This window comes from Hesperophylax consimilis, chromosome 10, assembly GCF_061612785.1.
Source record: "Hesperophylax consimilis isolate HC1 chromosome 10, BYU_Hcon_1.0, whole genome shotgun sequence".
Lineage (NCBI taxonomy): Eukaryota > Metazoa > Arthropoda > Insecta > Trichoptera > Limnephilidae > Hesperophylax > Hesperophylax consimilis.
Window position 1 is genome coordinate 29,214,699 of NC_142845.1, and position 19,558 is coordinate 29,234,256.

The window sequence follows — 19,558 nt, forward strand, 5'->3', positions numbered from 1 at the left end:
ACTTATAGTTCTAAGCGAAAAATTAAAAACAACCACTTTGATCGAATTAGAGTATTCGAAATGTTTCACAGCTATTGGAAAAGTTTTATACTGTGTCCATTTTATTACAAATATTAACACTTTTTTTTTAATTTTTATTAAAACGTTTTTCTTTAATGTTAACTAAGCTGTATACGTGAAATGCATCTCTGTGAGTATTAATTGTGTTCACGTAAACTCTGGTTGTTAGGTGGGGAATGCTATTTGCACATTACTCCTTGTACACACCGAAAACCCGAAGTGAGCCGATGATCGCCGAACCGATCGGGACAGTACGAGCATGTGACTGCTGCAATACCTACACCGACGAATTGAATTCGAAGCTTGTCGTTTGTCTGTAAAATTGATATTCCGAAATTAGTAAATAATGTTCACATTTCCACTCCATCCATTTCTGAAATCTAGATTCGTATCGGAACATTAATTACTTGTGCTTTTCAACAGTGCAATAATATTAATCACGATATTCCAACGAGGATTCTTGCCTGTCAAATAAAATTGACAAAGCATAATAATTATTATTATCTTGATGATTATTTCGATATGCATTTGACGGAATATGACCGCGTGACGCACGGCTTATGTCCTAATTAAAAATAATAATTTAAAGGTTATCAAAGGTCCACAATTGATAGCCTACCGCAAAATAACAATCACAATGCATTAACAAAATTAAGTCATCCAGAAAAATGTCAAAATGGCGTCTCTTCACCCAACTTTATAGATACATTAAAAGTACGTACGTTTTATTTAGTTATGTGTCATTATTCTTTTGAGAATAATACGAGCATATTTAGACAAAAAATTATTTATTTATTTAATTACTCATGATCTCCATAATAGTGTTATGGACCGATACATTCCGAAGATTTCTGAAGTTATAATGCATACATGCTACAGTTTGATAATGCCTTCAGAGGGCGAAACAGCTGTCACGCGTAATAATAATTAGACAGCAGAACTTGTTTAAAAATAAACTGTTTTTATAAACCCAATAAAAATATTATTGAATATATAAAAAAAAAAGTTTAAGGTATTATTAATTTTTTAGGACCTGGAAGATGACGGTCTTCCAACAAATATATGTAAAAGATGTCTCACAAAACTCAAGTCAGCTTACAAATTCAAGCTTCTTTGTGAGGATTTCTATATAAAACTGGACAAATATAAAGATATTATCTTGAAAAAAAAACCTTTTTTCTAAACATAAAAACATAGGGAGTTAACGAGAAACTTAATCGGTAGAAATTGGGCATGCGCTCTGTTGACTGGCGCGTTCTGATAGGCAACTTGATAAACAACGGTGTATGGAAAATGGTCGTTTGTCAGTTATGTTAGGTTAGGTTAGGTTATAATAACATAAAATAAAACCATAATGTAACAAAAAGTCAAATTCAAAATAAAATTTTAATAAAATAAAATAATATGGTAATCCATCGGAGAGGTTGTCGCATCATCTGCATACATCGCTGGTTGAGTGGAGAGCTGTGCCAAGTATTAAATTTAGATCTTCCAGCTTCTTATTTACGACATAATAATACATATTTACTGTACTCGGGTGTTTTCAGACTAGTTATATAATACATTACACAAAAAATAATGTAAGTTAGCTGAAAGAAACAATAAAATTAAATTAATTAAACCACCTCTACAGTATTTTATCACAGATAAGCTTCAGACAAAGAATTTATTTATGTGTTCATTTTTGGGAAATCGACAGTTTACATTTAATCAGTTTGTACATACGTATTATATAGTAAAATAAAATCAATTATGGATTTCCTCCTTGTGACTAACTGAGACAGCATAATATGGAATAAGTTATTTAAATTTGTGAGAAAGGAATATGAATTAAAAAATTTATACAAAACAAAAGATTATATAAAACGAAAAATTTACAAAACAAAATATTTATAGCCATGGAGAGAGGTTAATAATAATAATAATAATTGGATGACTTGTATAGCGCCGTTTTTGTGCGAAATCACCTCAGGGGCGCCGTACAAACTTATAATAAATTTCTACAGTTATCTATGTTATTACTAACTATTTATGGAGGTTGTAGGTATTAATCAAACCATAATAGAGATATAAACAATAGAGACATAAATATTATTGACCTCTTGTATTTGGTAAGTTCGCAACTGAAAATTTCAACCTTGGATAATACGCTATTGTAATTATTGCATTATTGCATAGTCTGTTCAGGCAAGAATTCCGCTTAGAGTTCGTTTTGCTTTGATCAACCCTGAACAAACATTTTTTTTATATTATTTACTGAAGTGAATTGCCATTGTAGTTTCATCGTCATTGGTTATTTATCCATTTTTCCTTCTGTCCAAAGAAAGCATCTTCTATTATTCATATCGATCTATTTTCTTCTCGCACAATCTATTTTTATCATTGAACTCGTGAATTGTTTCCTCTTTATTGTGATATCGGGTCATCCGGACGTGTTCTGAATATTGGTGTCATCGCCTCATGCTTTTTCGACATATTCAAGTTGACGCTTTATTTAGTGTCTTTGTGTTTTGAGGATATGTTGCGAGGTGATATTAATGAAGGGAGAGGGGAGAGAATGTGTAGATAGGGCAAACTGAATAGACAAATCTATCCAATTAAAATAAAAACAATTTTAATACTGAAACAAAACTGTTCGAAACCCACAATTTTTTTTAATGTTTTTAGTTGAAAAAAAACATCAAAAATGTTACCGGAGATCAACATTTCATTTCTATATTTTACTCAAATTAATGTCAGGATTCATTAGTTAAAGTAGGTCAAGTACGTCTCTCCCTGTATATTAAGAATAACAACATGGAAAATAAAAACAATATGCAAAACAAACTGACATAAACTACTCGCATGCAAAAAAGACAAGATGGGATACGGCCCAAGCAATTGGCACGTCGTAAAATACGTACATTCTGCCTAAGTTTCAGTATGATATAAAACGTGTTTTACGCGTAATATAAATAACATGGTCAAATAATATGAAAAGAATTTTATTTTGTTACGAACGATGTTAAGAAGTTTGTACAGTGATGGTGGAATTTATCTAGTGAAATATCACATACCTAATACAGATAAAAATCTTCCGTTTGAATTGAAAGAGTTCTATATTTTGTATGTTGCTTTGTTCTTTCAGTAAAATTAACCTGTTGTGACATTCTTTCAGACTTTTTAATGAAGCAGACTTTTCCGTTTCAAGCAGCCAAATCAGGATGGACAATCTTCATGTTCTGTAAGTATACAAAACAGTTTTAATTGGACAGTTAAAGGACGTCTTTAGTTAATTTAATTTGTAAGATTTATGAGTTCCATTGAATTCAAATTTATCTTATACCTTTGATAACTGAATTCTATGCACGCTTTTTTTATGTTTCAATCTACTTTATTTGTACGTGATTATATTGGATTATTTCTCTAGGATCTTTTCTAAGATACGATTCTGTAATACAGCAAGCTTTTGGAATGTATAACGAACCAACATTTAAGTGTACAATTTTTAATTTGAGTAAGTTTAGTTGTAGTTTCGGAAATAACCGTTCCTTCTTCAGGTTTGATAGGTAACTAACTGGCTAGATATTAAGCCATTTGCTGGAAACGGAAAAGGAGAGAGTGGAGCTTCAGAAACCGCTTAAAAATTGGTTTGCAGAACTTTAACGAATGAACTGATAAGTTTCCTAATAAAAATTCACAAAAACATGAATGTATTTTCATGACATCGAAACATGTTCATAAAAATTCTAATATTTTCGCATTTCGTCATTGTATATTATCAGGACAAACGTAGGTGCATGAATACGTGTTCTGATGTTTGTACTAAAAATTTTACTAGGAAATGCCTGGAATCACGTTTTTAAAAGGATTTTAATAAACCAGCAATACTTATTTGTCTCGGTGTATTCTTGTATATTATGACATAATAGGACTTAAGAAATTGATTGATTTTATCGCATATCACACTATTTCGATGTGTCTAATAAGGTTTAGCCAGCGTTAGCAATGTAAGCACCCGAAACGTCTTTTTTACTACTTGACTACAAAACATCAACTTTTCTATCAACTTACTAAACATCAACTTACTACTTGACTACAAAACATCAACTTACTAAACATCAACTTACTACTTGACTACAAAACATCAACTTTTCTATCAACTTACTAAACATCAACTTACTACTTGACTACAAAACATCAACTTTTCTATCAACTTACTAAACATCAACTTACTACTTGACTACAAAACATCAACTTTTCTATCAACTTACTAAACATCAACTTATTACTTGACTACAAAACATCAACTTACTAAACATCAACTTACTACTTGACTACAAACATCAACTTTTCTATCAACTTACTAAACATCAACTTACTACTTGACTACAAAACATCAACTTTTCTATCAACTTACTAAACATCAACTTACTACTTGACTACAAAACATCAACTTTTCTATACTTTCTATAATAAGTAATCGGCTTGTATTATATATCTTAACCTTCCAGAAAAAATTGTCTAAATGAAAATGAAAACCCTATCAAAATCCATTGCGTGGTTTAGAAGAACTAAGCGCACAAACAGACAGACGTGGACAGCGACTTTGTTTTACACTATTTAGAGACTAGCGGACTCGGCGAATATCTTTTTCGGGCGGCTCCGACTGCTTCCACCATTCACTACTGTATACCACAATACTAATGTTAAATATACTACATTATATCGACTTTAATTCGACTCAGTATCTCATTCCAGTGCTATATTTCATTAAGTACGGCTTCTTATACTATTCAAACTAATCTCTAAACACATTTGGTCGAATGGTTGTTGAGTCTATAGGACACGAATCCGAATATTGGATTTTATTGTTTTTAATTAATTAATTAATTATTGATTTTAACGTTTCAAAGACCCAATCCTGTCTGATTACGTCTAAAAGGGATCTAAATGATAATCTAGTCTCCTTCAACGGAAGCAATCTTCCGAACAGGCCTTTCATTGATATGCTTGGTGTAACTATAAGTGACCAGCTCAGGTACCGGGGCTCCATCGAAGCCAGAGTAAAGTTGGCCTCTCAGAAGCTGGGCGTACTGTACAGGGCCCGCAGATACTTTAATAGTACACAACTGCTGACCCTGTACAAATCGCAAGTGCGCCCTACTGTCGAATTTGGCAGCCATCTCTGGTCCGGAGCCCCTAAATACCTGAAAAAAACCCTTGGCTCTGTGCAAAAACGGGCGGTCCGTTTGATAGATTCCCCAATCTTAACAAACGGACCGCAATCTTTAGAGCACAGGCGTCAGGTAGGTATGCTGTCCTTGTTCTATCGGTATTACAATGGAAGATGCTCTGAGGAACTAGCGTCATTGATCCCTTCGGCACCGGTGCGTAGTCGGGATACACGCCAAACGCGCGCCCAACATTTGTACACGGTTGACATTTGTCACGTGAGAACGGGTCGCTTCTACGATTCGTTCTTAAGTTCAACAGCTCGGCTGTGGAACGAACTGCCGGCCTCTGTGTTTCCTCCCTCCTACAACATGGGACTCTTCAAGACCCATGTTCACTCCTTCCTCTCCACAAAAAGACCCTCCACACAGCATCCCCAAAGATGACATAGACCCTGAGGGAAATTATTTTCTTCAGGGCCTCCTGTGTGGAGTTAATATAATTTATTTTTTTTAAATAGACCTTAAATTTACTGAATACGACGTGTCTTATTAAACTTGATAATTGAATGCCAATAAAGGTGGTTTTATTGCTCCCAGCCTTAATTGAGAAATTATATTTATTTTCTATCTCTATTCAGGAATTTCATTAGACATTAACCTAGTTTGGAATTACAACGGCCATAGTCTTCACTTTAAAATCCAATTATCAATTCAAATATCACTTTCAGTACATTGAAAATAAATAATAAATAAATTGAATTTTTCAATAAAAAAATCAGATTTACGCTATGCTTACGGAGAAGGTACCTACACAACAGATGAATAGAAAAGTAGATTGACAATTTTGTATATTGGTTACAAAAATTATCTAAAAGATTAAATGCCTCCGGGCAGTCAGAATCTTGGAAAAAAATAATTCTAAGAATTTAAGAAACATATTGTATTGTAATATTTTCAATAGGAGATTTGACAAACGAAAATCCTAAGCCTTACAACTAAAAGTATATTAATTCTCAGAGTGATAAACTTTTATTTTTTCTATGACATATATTTGTTTTTATTGTATGGTTAGTAGAGATTTATAACGCTCAAAGCAAATTAATTCACAGAATCCACAGAAATCAAGAAGATAATTTTTATTTTATTTCATGGTTGCATGATTTTACGAGATTTATGATTGGTAATTTGTATTATTAGAGTATAAAGTAAATACACAGATTTGAATGTATATTGATTATAATAATGCTTATCTATCCATCCATATATCATTCTATCAATCGATCTATCTATATAAATAAAAAATGTAAGTGTTCGTTTGTACAACATCTTAAATTACCGAAATTTCTTCACCTGAAAAAACGTGATTTTTGGAAAAACAACGCCATCTCTTGGACGAAAAAGCAACACGAGCTATTATTTCTCTAACTCTCGAAGAAGAGAGACTAGATAATTATTTCTCATATATATGATATTATTATATTGGAGGTAACGTAAAACATATATATGTTTTAAATTTTAATTTATCTATTAACTTATACATACAGTTTACAGGTATACATATTGACATTGGGTGCAAGTAATACAGATAGATGTTCCATATATAAAGCATGGTAGTAGAACTAAATGTGATATGCAACTGTATATACATGATTGAAGCTTTGGTAGTAATGTTCTGTGAACACCTCACTTTGAGAACCTGTGCCGAGGTGTTCGCATGGGTGTTATTCTGCCGTTATAGGTAGAAACACAATATCCATCCATGGTGGCAGTACCTCCAAGGAAAAAAATCTCCATCTTCTTCCCCTTCAGCCCTACAACACACCCCAAATTGGGGATGCCATAATCTCACTGGCTCCAGACGGCCTCTTTTCAGTTGAGACTCTTGTGTTGTTTCAAATAAAAATAAAAATAAAACGAAATTCCTAAAAAAAAAAGGCAATAGTCATAATTTTTGTACAATGATGCAAGTAGTCGAGATTCCGGACTTTGGGTTGCCGATTGTCATCATTTTTTTTTTTTTTTTTTTTAAAGAAAGACAAACATTCCCAGGTTACGAATAACCCAACAATGTTTGAAAATCTCCTACTACCACCACAGAAAGCCGAAAATGTTGCTTGTGTTGTGATGGAGGACTTAGCCAGCCGAGGAATCGAACACGCGACGCTCGGGTGAGACCCAAGCGCTATGCCCACTCAACCAGTGACCGGTCAAATTTGAAATGAAATTTGAAATGTAAAATTATATAATAATGCACTTTAAAAATATATATATATTTTTTTTTTTTAATATATACAGGGTGTCCGGAAACTCGTAGTACAAGCGGGAAACTGGTGAATCTACATCACATTTGGAGTCGATTTTGTAGTATACTTTTTTTTTATTTGAGCTTTCGTTATCGAGTAAATCGAGTTTGAAGTTGATTTTTTTTTTTTTTTTTTTAATCAAATTCTTATAAATTATTACTGAAGATCAAAGTACCCAACTAATTAAAACTATTTGAAAGTAAAACAAATGAAGAAACTCGGATTTGAAGCATTATTTTGAAATCACCCTTCATTTAACCCGGTGTAATCATAAAATATTTCTGCTCTGCAGGGTTAAAACATCTGTTATTCAACCCTAAACACCAGAAAAAACTTTAACCCTAAAATAGCCGAAAAATATTTTTTTTTGGTTTTTTTTTTTTTTTGAAAATGCTCAAATCAAAAAACTTTATGTTTTTTTGGGTTCCCCATGTGGTGTAGATTCTCCAGTTTCCCGCTTGTACTACGAGTTTCCGGACACCGTGTATATTAACTATCAAATAAAATACATGATAATACCCAGGCCCATGACTGGCCAAGCGGTCGAATCTGAAGCAAACAAAATACGTGATAGTTTTCTACCCAGGCCCATGACTAGCCAAGCGGTCCAATCTGAAGCAAATAAAATGGGTGTTTGAGATGTAAATGCTTATATACTATTCCACGTACTTTTGCTACCTGCAACTTCCATTAAAATGTTTTTGATGACAGTAAATTGTGCTAATTCATTTTAGCATTATTTCAAGCAACGTGTAGATTCTGTGTAAATAAATCTCCCTGAAATAATATGCTTGCAGTCGCTTAGACATGCTTGAATACCCTTGGGGAATATAATTATTTTTGGAATATTCATAGCGAGAAACCTGAGGACTTAACCCTTAAATGCATGACTTTTTTTATTTAAATTTTTATTTTTATTTTTGCATTCTTTTTATAAATTAAAAATAGGGAAAAATAATTTAAAAAATATTTATCCATTTATCCATCCAACGTTATTATATCATATGTGAAACACTATGCATCCATGTCTTAAAAAATGCTCTTACCTAATGTTACAAAAATAATTATCAGTGAATAAAGCGAACTAATTTATGACCTATACGTAAAAAATGAAGACAAATAAAAACAGGGGAAAGTATTAATTTGAATGAAATGCCGTAAACAGTTTTTGTTCTTATTAAAACATAGAGGGACTTTGTACTTTTGGCAGTGGCAGTAAGTCAGACCATTGCAGTCGACACCTCTGCCTCTTTTCGTGCCATGTTGGCCAATGGGATAAGTCATCGCTTCTTATGTCTTTTGGTGGGACATTTAATTTTGGGCTTTTTTCTTCTTTTGTAAAACGGGCTCTAAACTTCCACTTGGCCGACCAGTTCATTTGTTGGTAAACTTAGAGTCAACGGTGCATAAAGATCAAGCAATTAGGGTTTTAAATTGGGCGAGACGCATAATATTTTTTGTATTGGCATTTTTTTGATCTTGTACTCTTCTATATAGAAACCAAGAATTTACTATAGTCATATCAACTAAGTGGCATAGGACCCTCATCCCTCATATACCATCTATTGCTTCTCATCACAATTTTATATCTTCCCATGACACTGTCTTGTAAGTCAACTCCTCCCATATGTCTGTTGTACTCTATTATAGCAAATGGGCACTGTGACCTCGGATTTCTTATTTTTTTGTCATAACGTTCAACAGTTTTCATTGGAAGTTCCCCTGCAAAAGACGATAGTAATGTGACCATCTTGTTATCCTTCCAAACAACATTAGACATTTCAACGCCTTGATACGATCCATTAAATTCCGAGCTTGTTCCTCATGGAGCATTTTTCATAATTTTTTCATCTGGTAGCTTACATTCAGGGATTCTATTCCTCCTAACTGTCCCAAGAGATTGAATGCCTGTACAAGCCAAATGGCTTAAAAGTCGAATTGAGGTGTAATAATTGTCAAAATAAAGTCTGCGGTTCAAGTTTTTTGGTACTACGCGACATAAATGCACAACAATATTTCCACAGGCTCCCAAGTCTGGTTCACTTTCAAGTCTTGGCAAGCAATTCTCTTGTCCAGAATAAAATTCAAAATTATAAGCGTAACCAGATACGCCACTCAATACAACAAGTTTAGAACCCCATTTGTGGGGTTTCATGGGCATGTACTGTTTCATATAACTTCTTGCTTTAGTTGAACACATTTGTTCATCAACGCAAATATATTTTTCAATTGGAATTGATGCAAGTCTTTGATTTAAGTCCGTGAGTAGAGGTCTGATTTTAAAAAGACAATTATGAGCTGGATTTTCTCTCGGTAAGTGTTTTGTCGTTGAAATGGATAAATTGACGTATTTTATCAAATCGGTCGTCATTGTTGATGCTATTGGTTCAAAATACAAATCACTGGACCAGTGGGACCAAATATTTGGTCCACGAATCAAAGAAGAATAAATACATATTCCGATAAATCTATGCAAATCAGTCGCAGTAATATTTGCAGGTCTTGAAACATCTTTTTGCAGAGCGTAGAGATTTGACTGTTCTAGTATTTTATTGATAATAGCATCTGTAAAAAAATATTTAAAAAAATCGAATGGGGTTTCCAATTCCATCACATCCGAGTGCAATTGCCTGTTTCCTGTAAAGTCCATGTCGGAGTCTTCAAACTGCAGGTTTTTTTTCTCGTCAAAATTGACGATTTCAAAACTTTTGAAGTAGACGAAACGGGCGTTGTCGTTGTAATATCAGTTTGGCCACTAGATAAAACATTATGTAGATTATCACCGTCAACATTATTTTGTAGATGATTCTCAACGTCTCCATCTCCCAAGCGGATATCTTCAGGTTCACTTTGATCATCTGAATCGTAATTTTCTACGGCGCAATAATTTTCATCAGCTATACTGTCATTATCCGTAAAATCCATTCCATTGTCACTGACAGATAAGCGATTATTTCGTCCAACTCCTTTTCGGATAAACCCCTCTTTGCCATTTTGAAACTACGTCATGCTATAATTAGTAATGACTAAATACAAATGTCAAAATATGGTCTCAGTGCATAGTGTTACATATATGATATAATAACGTTTTGTCAAATTTAGACTGTCAAAATACATAATACACATTAAATTTATATTTAAAACACATAAATGTACCTTATTATTTGTGAAATAATATAATTACGATCAAACACGTCGAAAAAACACTATATTTTGATATAATACTGGACATCAAAATGCACACAATCTGTAACCTCCAACTCTCAAGTTTAAAATCAAAATTTCAAATTATTGTGTGTAATCTATTGTAATTTTTCGACAACATTATTATGCAGAAATAATGTAAAAACAATACTGTAATACCAAAACCCACCAACAGATGTCGAAATGAAAAAAAAATAAAAAAAAGCTAATTATTATTTTTTTTTTTTTAATTTGCCGGTAACCCGGGCGTTTATTGACATCAATATTTGTTTACAAATTATGTGCGCTACCCGACTCACTAGACAATATCTGTTATATCAGATGTGTTACACTATGCAGTTAAGGGTTAAAGACATATTATGTACGGGAATTTCATTTCAAAAATACCCTAGCAATAAATCAAGGTGTGAATAAATTTACAATTGGGGTGAAAAAAAACAACCATAAAAAACACCAAGTTTTGTTAACACAACCATTTTCATTATAATGAAATAACTTTGTTTTTGAATATACAATTTTTTTGGAATGACTGTGGTGAGAGGCACTGCGGCCGAGTTTGTAAGTTGGTTCGCTTCGAAAGGTCCGTCTGATTGGGACACTATTATAAACATTACATTTGCCACCGCAATTTTTGTCGTTACATATATAAAACATTAGCAAGAAATTCATAATTTTTATCTCAAATTGCGCTCGTAACCCTCCGTTTCATGGAGGTGCACATTTCAATTCTGTAATTAACTTATAGATTTTAGTATGAAGTGTAATATTTTTTCTTTCTTATACCGTTTAGTTTATATATCTCTCAATAATACTCAATTTGTGCCACGGTTCAGAACGGTAAATACTCTAAATAAAATTAATAAATAATGAGGTAAAAATTAATATAATCGTTGTTAGTGTAATTAACGCGCACCATCGCCAGATGAATTTAAACAGCCGTCTAAACAATTGGAAAACATATATTTTTAATTAACAATTCCTTACTCGAAATGTGTGGTACATATGAGAATATGCACAGTATCGTTTTTAAAATTAAAGATATGGATAAAAATTCATATAATTCGTATCAGTGATTCAACCCAATATTGGATTTATATCCCTTACTTGAAAGAATTGAGTTTTTATGCGGACAAAACCATTTGTTCGTATTCATTTTGCAAATGCACGGACGCAAACAAATAATTCGTTTTAACATTGTAAAGCATTAATTGCAAAAAGGGTATTTTAATAAAATAATTTACTGTACACCACCTACGAGTATTAACACGTAGATTATTACTAACGCCGCGTTTAACCTTAAATTCTATTTTTTAAAGGTATATGAAGATATTGTATGCCTACCCATTGTCGTTACTTGTGTTTTTTATTGACCCACCGTGGTTTGGGAGCAAGTGAAATACCACCATCGGGATTCGAAGTATTGCTAGAAATGGCATTAGCCTGTTTTGTGATCAGATTAGAATAACCAGGAGCCACCCAGCCTTTCCCCTTTTGCATCTCCTTATAGTTCCACCTTGTTCAGCCTCATAATATTTGCAAAATAAGAAACGCTATGGTTCTACTGACAGTTGGACTTAGATGCGGTTATCACATAAAATAATCACGGACGCGGCGATGAAAATAATCAGATATAGGCAAAAAATTGTATTCCCATACGATGAAACAATCAGAAAAAATATTAGATACACTTTTATAACGTAATATGTGTATCTGTGTAACACACGAAAAAACCGAAACGATTAAATAGGTAGCGAAAAATTAACCATTAAAATAAAAATTGTCTTTAGATTTCTAAAAGCCCCGAGAAAAATCCTTTACAAACACGGCTCCTAGGTCACCCTGAGACAAAATAATCGGGTGAAATAGTTTCTACGGACAAAATAATTGCTCCAAGGGGAAAATGGTTTTTTGTCGAACCATTTTCATAGTTTTTTCCGAAATCTTTTTTCTTGGAATAAGTCAGCCCGGTTCACATATTGAATTCTGACTCTATTAACTTTAAAAATAGAATACCTGTTTTATCGGAATTCTTATCTTGTAATCATAAATAATACAATATATCCGATGTAAATATTGATATATTTATATTATTATAAAGAATATGGATTACATTAAACATACGTTATTTATAAAATATTATATTAAACGTCATGTATCTTATTAGAAAAGAGGAACCATGATTCTTACATTAGTTTATATTATAAATAATGCGTTTTATTTAAAATATACATTTTTTTTAAAATTGTTTGATTTTTTTTTGATAGTTTAACAATATATCATAATTCAAAAAAATAATTAAGGCTTCGTAAAAACACGGTATCCCAAAAATAGTGTCCAGCAGAAATTCCGCGATTTTTTCTAGTTTTCGAGTTATGAATATTTTTCGCATTTTTTATGAAACCGGGACTTTATTGGTCATAGAGTCATGAATTATTGAGATACATGCTCGATTTTTTTCTAATTAGGTGAATAGTATGCCTTGTATATACAGACACAATACAAAACAAACAAAGAATTTTGAATCTCTAAGTTTGTCAGAACTTTTAAATTTTCGTTAACGATTTTAACACAAAAGTCACTGAAAAAAATCCGCCTAGACCTTTTTTTAAACTTTGCGATTTCGTCATCTGTTTAGCCTGTAACTTTCATTGAGCTATCTCTAACGGCGTCATACTTAAAATTTGAAAAAGGTTTCGCAAAAGAAAAGGAAGAAAAAATCCTCGAAAACCACAGTAAATCGTGGAACATACGTGGGGGGGGGGGGGGGGTGATTTGGGTAGGGGTGCTCTAGCTTGACACTATTTTTGGGACACCTTTATAGTATTTTTTTTTTTTAATTTCATCTAGTAAATTGATTTCTATTTCTCATTAGTTTGTGGAATTTTTCTTTATAAATTTTGATAATAGAATCATTCTTAATAGGTCATCGACATTTTAAGCCCAGAAAAAAATAATGTAAAGGCCTATGAAAACTGCTTTAAAGTTCAAAATCTCCTACTTACAAACCCATTTTCGGTTATGATTTTATTGTATAATGTGTCAAATTAAGTTATTTATAAAAAGATCGAGAAAAAATTAAATATTTATGCCTGAATATCCACAAAATAAAATAAAAGGCACTTTTTGGCCATTTTTTTTTCTTGCATAAATCAAAACAGGCGGATGGTGTTAAGCGGGAATTTAAACCTTATCGCCATCCACGTAAGGGTTGTTATTGATAGCGGCTTAATTTGAAATATTCCATGACGTAGTGCATCGCCTTAACAGAATGCAACCGTATTTAGAACTTATTTTATTTATTTACTAGATTTCAATGAAAGGTGCTCCAAACAACTAGCGTAATTGATCTTATCCAATATTTTTGCACCAGTTGACCACAGAGAATGTGTCGTTTTCAGTTTCTGTGACTGGTTTTGTGTTTTCTCCTTCGTTTAAATTGGGTATTTTCAAAACACAAATATTTTCCGACCATCTTCAAGCTATCTTAAAGTGCCTTCTTAAAGTATAACAGTTACTTAGCCCATCAACACTTCCAGGCTTTTATGGCTATTTTTTTAAAGTTTTTCTTTTTATCTTATTTATTTTTATTATAATTGAATGTACGCGTGTGACCCAAAAGTCAATATAATACTTGCCAACATTACCAAGCAAAAACACGTAATTTACATGATTCATTATTAGCAGATTCAGTCGTACCAACCAATCGATGTGTATTAATGTAACGGTGTTTTATTAGTTTTTAAATAAAAATTTATAAATTCTACAAATCATAAAACTTTTATTTTCAGAATTAGCGTTTGTTGATCTATATAAATATAAACATTATTATAAATACGAGTATATTTCTCTTTAATTTAGAAAAAAATTATTCTAGAATTCATTAATCCTTGCACGCTCTGGAAATAGAGCGTAAAGAATTTATTTATTAAAAAAAGTTTTATTCCCGTTGTAATATAAAAAAGTAAGAACTTTCAGCTCTTTAATGAAAAATATATACTGCCAAAACTTCTGACATATTTTTCTCCCTTGCGTTATTGCTAAACGCTGACTACGTTTTATGACACGTGATGAGAGAGATAAAATTTATTTCATGTCGAAATTTTAAATAAATAAAAAACTAAACTTCTTTGATACCCGGCTCGCGTTTTAAGTCCGCGTTTTTTTCGTTTTATAGTTCGTCCAATAAGTGTTTAATAACGTTTTGATTGAAATACTTTAACCCCGAACACAGTTTATGGTAGTTTAGGTGAAATCTTTTAATGGTTATAAAGAAGAGTTTCTTTTTATGTTTTGAGCTTCAAAACGGGAGGAAGGTCACAGTCTACACGAGATTTCTAAAGACCACCCTCACCCCCTTTTCCCACCCCCTCATTCAGAATTTTGATACTTCTTGATGACATTTGGGGTTGACGTTCAGATTAAAATAATTCCTGTCCATATCTGATTTCGAAAAACTTGAGTTAGTTGAGATATAAAAAATATATAGAAAATTAATAGAAAAGCAATTTATTTAAAACATGCGACACCTTCTTGCTTTTTGTGATTCGATTATCATAATTATAAATTGAAATACAGCACAACAACGTAACTGCGCTAGAATTTTTTATTTATTTTTCTCTTTCCGTCGAAGATAGAATAACAAATAATTATAAGCAATAATTAGTCGCCTAAAATATCAATACAAATTGAAATTATCTCCCGAGTAAAAATAAATGCCGCCAACGGGAATTGAACCCGTAACATCCGATGTCCGGTCAGGTGCTCTGAAACCTCTGAGCTATGTCGGTTTATTTCCAACCCGCCAAAGAACTCAATATGTACTAGTACCTCAATCAACAATTACTGCTTATTATATTTCTTCCACCAGTAAACAACCAACTTTATTTTTGTAAGAAAGGCTTTGTTAGTGCGAAATTTCTCACTATATGGCGTTGAGACATATGTATATCTTCATTAATTTGTTGGGGAGATATTTTTGACTTTTGTGAAATATTATTATTTTTTAATGATAAACTAATGTTAATAAGACAAGGTATTATGCATAGCAAAAAGGATAACAAATAATTATAAGCAATAATTAGTCGTCTGAAATATCAATACAAATTGAAAATATCTCCCGAGTAAAAATAAATGCCGCTAACGTTTACAGGTGGAAAAAATATAATAAGCAGTAATTGTTGATTGAGGTACTAGTACATATTGAATTGTTTGGCGGTTGGAAATAAGCCGCCATAGCTCACGGAAACATTCGTAATATTGTCGTTGCAAAGGATCGTTATTCTCGTTGCACTCAAAATCTTTTAAACCGAAAATTACCGATCGTTACTTTCGAATATCAGCCATTTTTCCCAAATTGAATGTCGTCATATTGTGAAATGAAAGGCTTTATTCTGTTCTATCCTCTCTATATACCTTTTTAACGCGATCGAATATTTACACTAGTAATTATTTAAGAGGTTTGCTATTATAGCCCTTTTGTAACTATATTCCGTTCAGTTGAACACATCTACTATTTCTGCAATAGTTCTACTGCCAACTACACGTAAGCAATAATGTCCTGATGTTATTGTTACAATTAAAAAGAATTTTGGATTGAAAAGCTCTAGTTCAGGGCTGTCTATAATACCAGTTTTTTTAAAAGTCGAATTCAATTGGAAACGGTGGAAAGTACGTATTGCATCTGTACACAGATTTCAAAATTCAAATTCATGTACAGCACACAGCGCTAATATTTTATGAAGAATAATTTAAGTACCTACCCCTTGTGCATATTTGAATGAATTTTGAGTAAATTCAAATTTCTCGGTACTAGAACCTTAGAAGTAAAATTGCTAACCCATTTTTGGGAGCACTATCTGAAATGAACTTTCTTGTGTAACTATCTGTTGAAATGCGAAAGACATTTGCTTAGCTTATATTATTACACGTATATTTATTTTCATTGTTTCTCCGTAGTGCGTAATTCATCTGTTTAAAGACCTTTATTGGTAAAGACGCTAGCGGGGACTAGTGGATATTAAACCGATGGATACCGAATAGTATACTCGAACTTTATGAATAAATCGGTGGCCGACCCAGGCGTAGCGTGTTCAATTCCTCGGCTGGCTAAGTCCTCCATCACAACACAAGCAACATTTTCCGCTTTTTGTGGTGGTAGTAAGAGATTTTCAAATATTGTCAGGTTATTCGTAACCCGGGAATGTTTGTCTTTCTTTAAAAAAATAAATAAATCGAAAATATACAGGAGGATGGTGAAGTACCTTCTCAATGTAAAACTTCGTTTTTTTTTACTTTAGAAGATATGTTAAAAGTAGGTAGCTGTTTTTTCTGTAGGTTTATTTTTCTATACGTATGTTTTCTGTGCGTGCGTTTTCTGTGCGTGTGTTTTCTGTGCGTGTGTTTTCATTAATTTCAATATTTATGCTTCTGGTAGTATTCCCGAAATTATTTGATGTATTCAACTTATGATTATACTCCCCCTTAAACACGAGTTATTCTCAGTTAGGGAGGTATTAATTTACATCAAGAAACATATATTACATCTTTACCTTTAGTTGGCAAAAAAGTTTTTTTATTTGAAAAATTAAAAAAAAAATGTTTCAAAATTCTAGACTCTAGAGCAGTGGTTCTTGACCTTTTTGGAGGTACCGAACCCCACCAGTTACAAATTCAAAACATGGTATATATAGGTGTACAAAATGAAAAAAAATGAAAAACAAAGATCAAAACATGAAACATATTAATTATTATTTACTTTAAATCAGTGTGACTTCTGCTGTTGCATTTCAGAAACCAATTCAGAAATTCGCGGCTTTTCCTTGGCAAGTGCCACTCTCATGTCATTTTCACAACAAAGTCTATTCCTCTTCTTCGTTTTTATATCCAGCATCTTCGAAAAGGATTGCTCGCAAAGATATGTTGTAACAAACGGTATAAAAATCTCCAGAGCTTTCTTAGCAATAACAGGGTATGTTTCCATTTGTTGACACCAAAACGTTGAGAGCGATGTTGTTCTGAATAGTTGCTGTTGAACCTGGCTCTGCTGAATTTCAATGATTTCATCAAATATAAGTCGGGGGTCTTGACCTCCACCGAACCCCCTAGACTGACTCACCGAACCCCTGGGATTCTATCGAACTCAGGTTAAGAACCGCTGCTCTAGACTACTCTAGAGCATCACAGAAAGTTCTCTGTGGAGAAAATAACGTTCCAGTTGTCTCGGAGAAAATAAACGATCGTTAGTTATTAATTTATTAATATTGTTTTTTATTTATTTTCATGTTCTTCTCACGACTTATTTATATATTACTAGCTGAAGTATACCCGGTGTTGCTCGAGGACTTATTGTTGTGGGGTAAAGTTTTGAGTTTGCGAATTCTATAATACTTGACAACTGGGTGCATTTTTATATTTTGAAATTATATTCATTGTAATAAGTATTTGTTTTACTTTATCGTGCCATGTCTCGGCATCCTCGATCTCTTCATTTAACTTACAAGTCATACATTCTGCTTACAAATAATTGTTTGAATTATGTCTTCCTCAAGCATTCCCGACTTTTTTCTACCATTCAGTTCATGTGCTATCATAAAATCCACATTGTTACTGTTAAAAACTTCATAATGTCGACTTTAATTCGACTTCGTATCTCATTCCAATGCAGAGATAAGGCGTTAAGCCTTTCTCGAGCATCCACGACTTTTTATACCATCAAACTAGTATTTAAACACTTCTGGCACTAATAGGAACAAACTTTGAAAGTTTCATCGCAATCGGATGAATGGTATAGGAATGCGTAAAGGACAAACAAAGAAACAATTTTTGTTTATATAGATTATAATTATTTGCGCCTGAATTTGACAATCCCTCAGTTTATAAAAAAAAGTCATTATAAATGGAATAATGGAATAGTCGTCTGTTTTTTTAGCCCAGTAAAACCCAAGGTTATTAAATAAGTATTGATTAATACAGTTTTAGATATAAACGTGTAAATTAACGTCCTTATTCAAAACATTTCAAGCAGGCGCGATAATAACATAGTATATAGCTTTTAAATTGCGACGCTCAAAAGACATTTTTTCATAGTTTTCTGTTCCCATTTTGTAAAGCCAAAGATATTGCAGTTTCTGCACGTACGACAGAAAAAAACAACTAATTATTGAAGCGGTTATTCGAAGAAGGTATGCATACATATATAACCAAATTCGTTCAGAAAGAACCAAAGTTTAAAGATCCTTAGAAAAAAACTATTGTAACTAATCTAATCTAAAGCTTGTAAAGTAACAAGTTTCTAGCAAAGCTCACAGGTGTATTGATAAATTATTTATCGATACTTGAGAAGTGATACGAACAATAAAAAATAACACGCTTTTTCATGATGCTCGTATAGCCCCAGGATTTCTGAATTATTATTGGCTTTCTCAAGTTATTTATTTCAGAGTTAATAATTCAGTTCGAAATATGATCACGGATAGTTTTTGCTCTTTTATAAGAAAACACTTTGATATTGAAAATATTTTTATAAAACTCCCAGGAACATGTTATTAGAGATTACTCTTACATAACTTAACCGACATTAGCTACCTTTAATCGTGAAGTGAGAAAAAACATGGTGAAAGTTCTGTTAAAGAAATTCTTAAAAATAAAATAGAAAGTAAAATTCAATAAGATTTTGAACGAGAGCGATATTTCGTAATATTTTCATAGTTACTGTAATATGTATGTATTTTCTGTATTTCTACTTTCAATGTCAAAATGCTTTAAAGTGTTTAAAAATTCAAAAAGTTCTTTTTTCAAACAAGTGTCATAGAAATGTAATGTTTTTACTACATATTT

At 32.3% G+C, this 19,558-nt stretch overlaps 1 protein-coding gene across 1 annotated transcript in view; it reads left to right on the forward strand.

The window, feature by feature from the left end:
- LOC149420584 (uncharacterized) overlaps positions 1-19,558 on the forward strand; it is a 298,862-nt gene that overhangs the window by 264,813 nt on the left and 14,491 nt on the right. Inside the window, exon 6 of the mRNA XM_089636389.1 lies at positions 3,218-3,283. Within this exon, the coding sequence (XP_089492515.1) occupies positions 3,218-3,283 (66 nt within the window). The remainder of the gene's footprint in view (positions 1-3,217; positions 3,284-19,558) is intronic.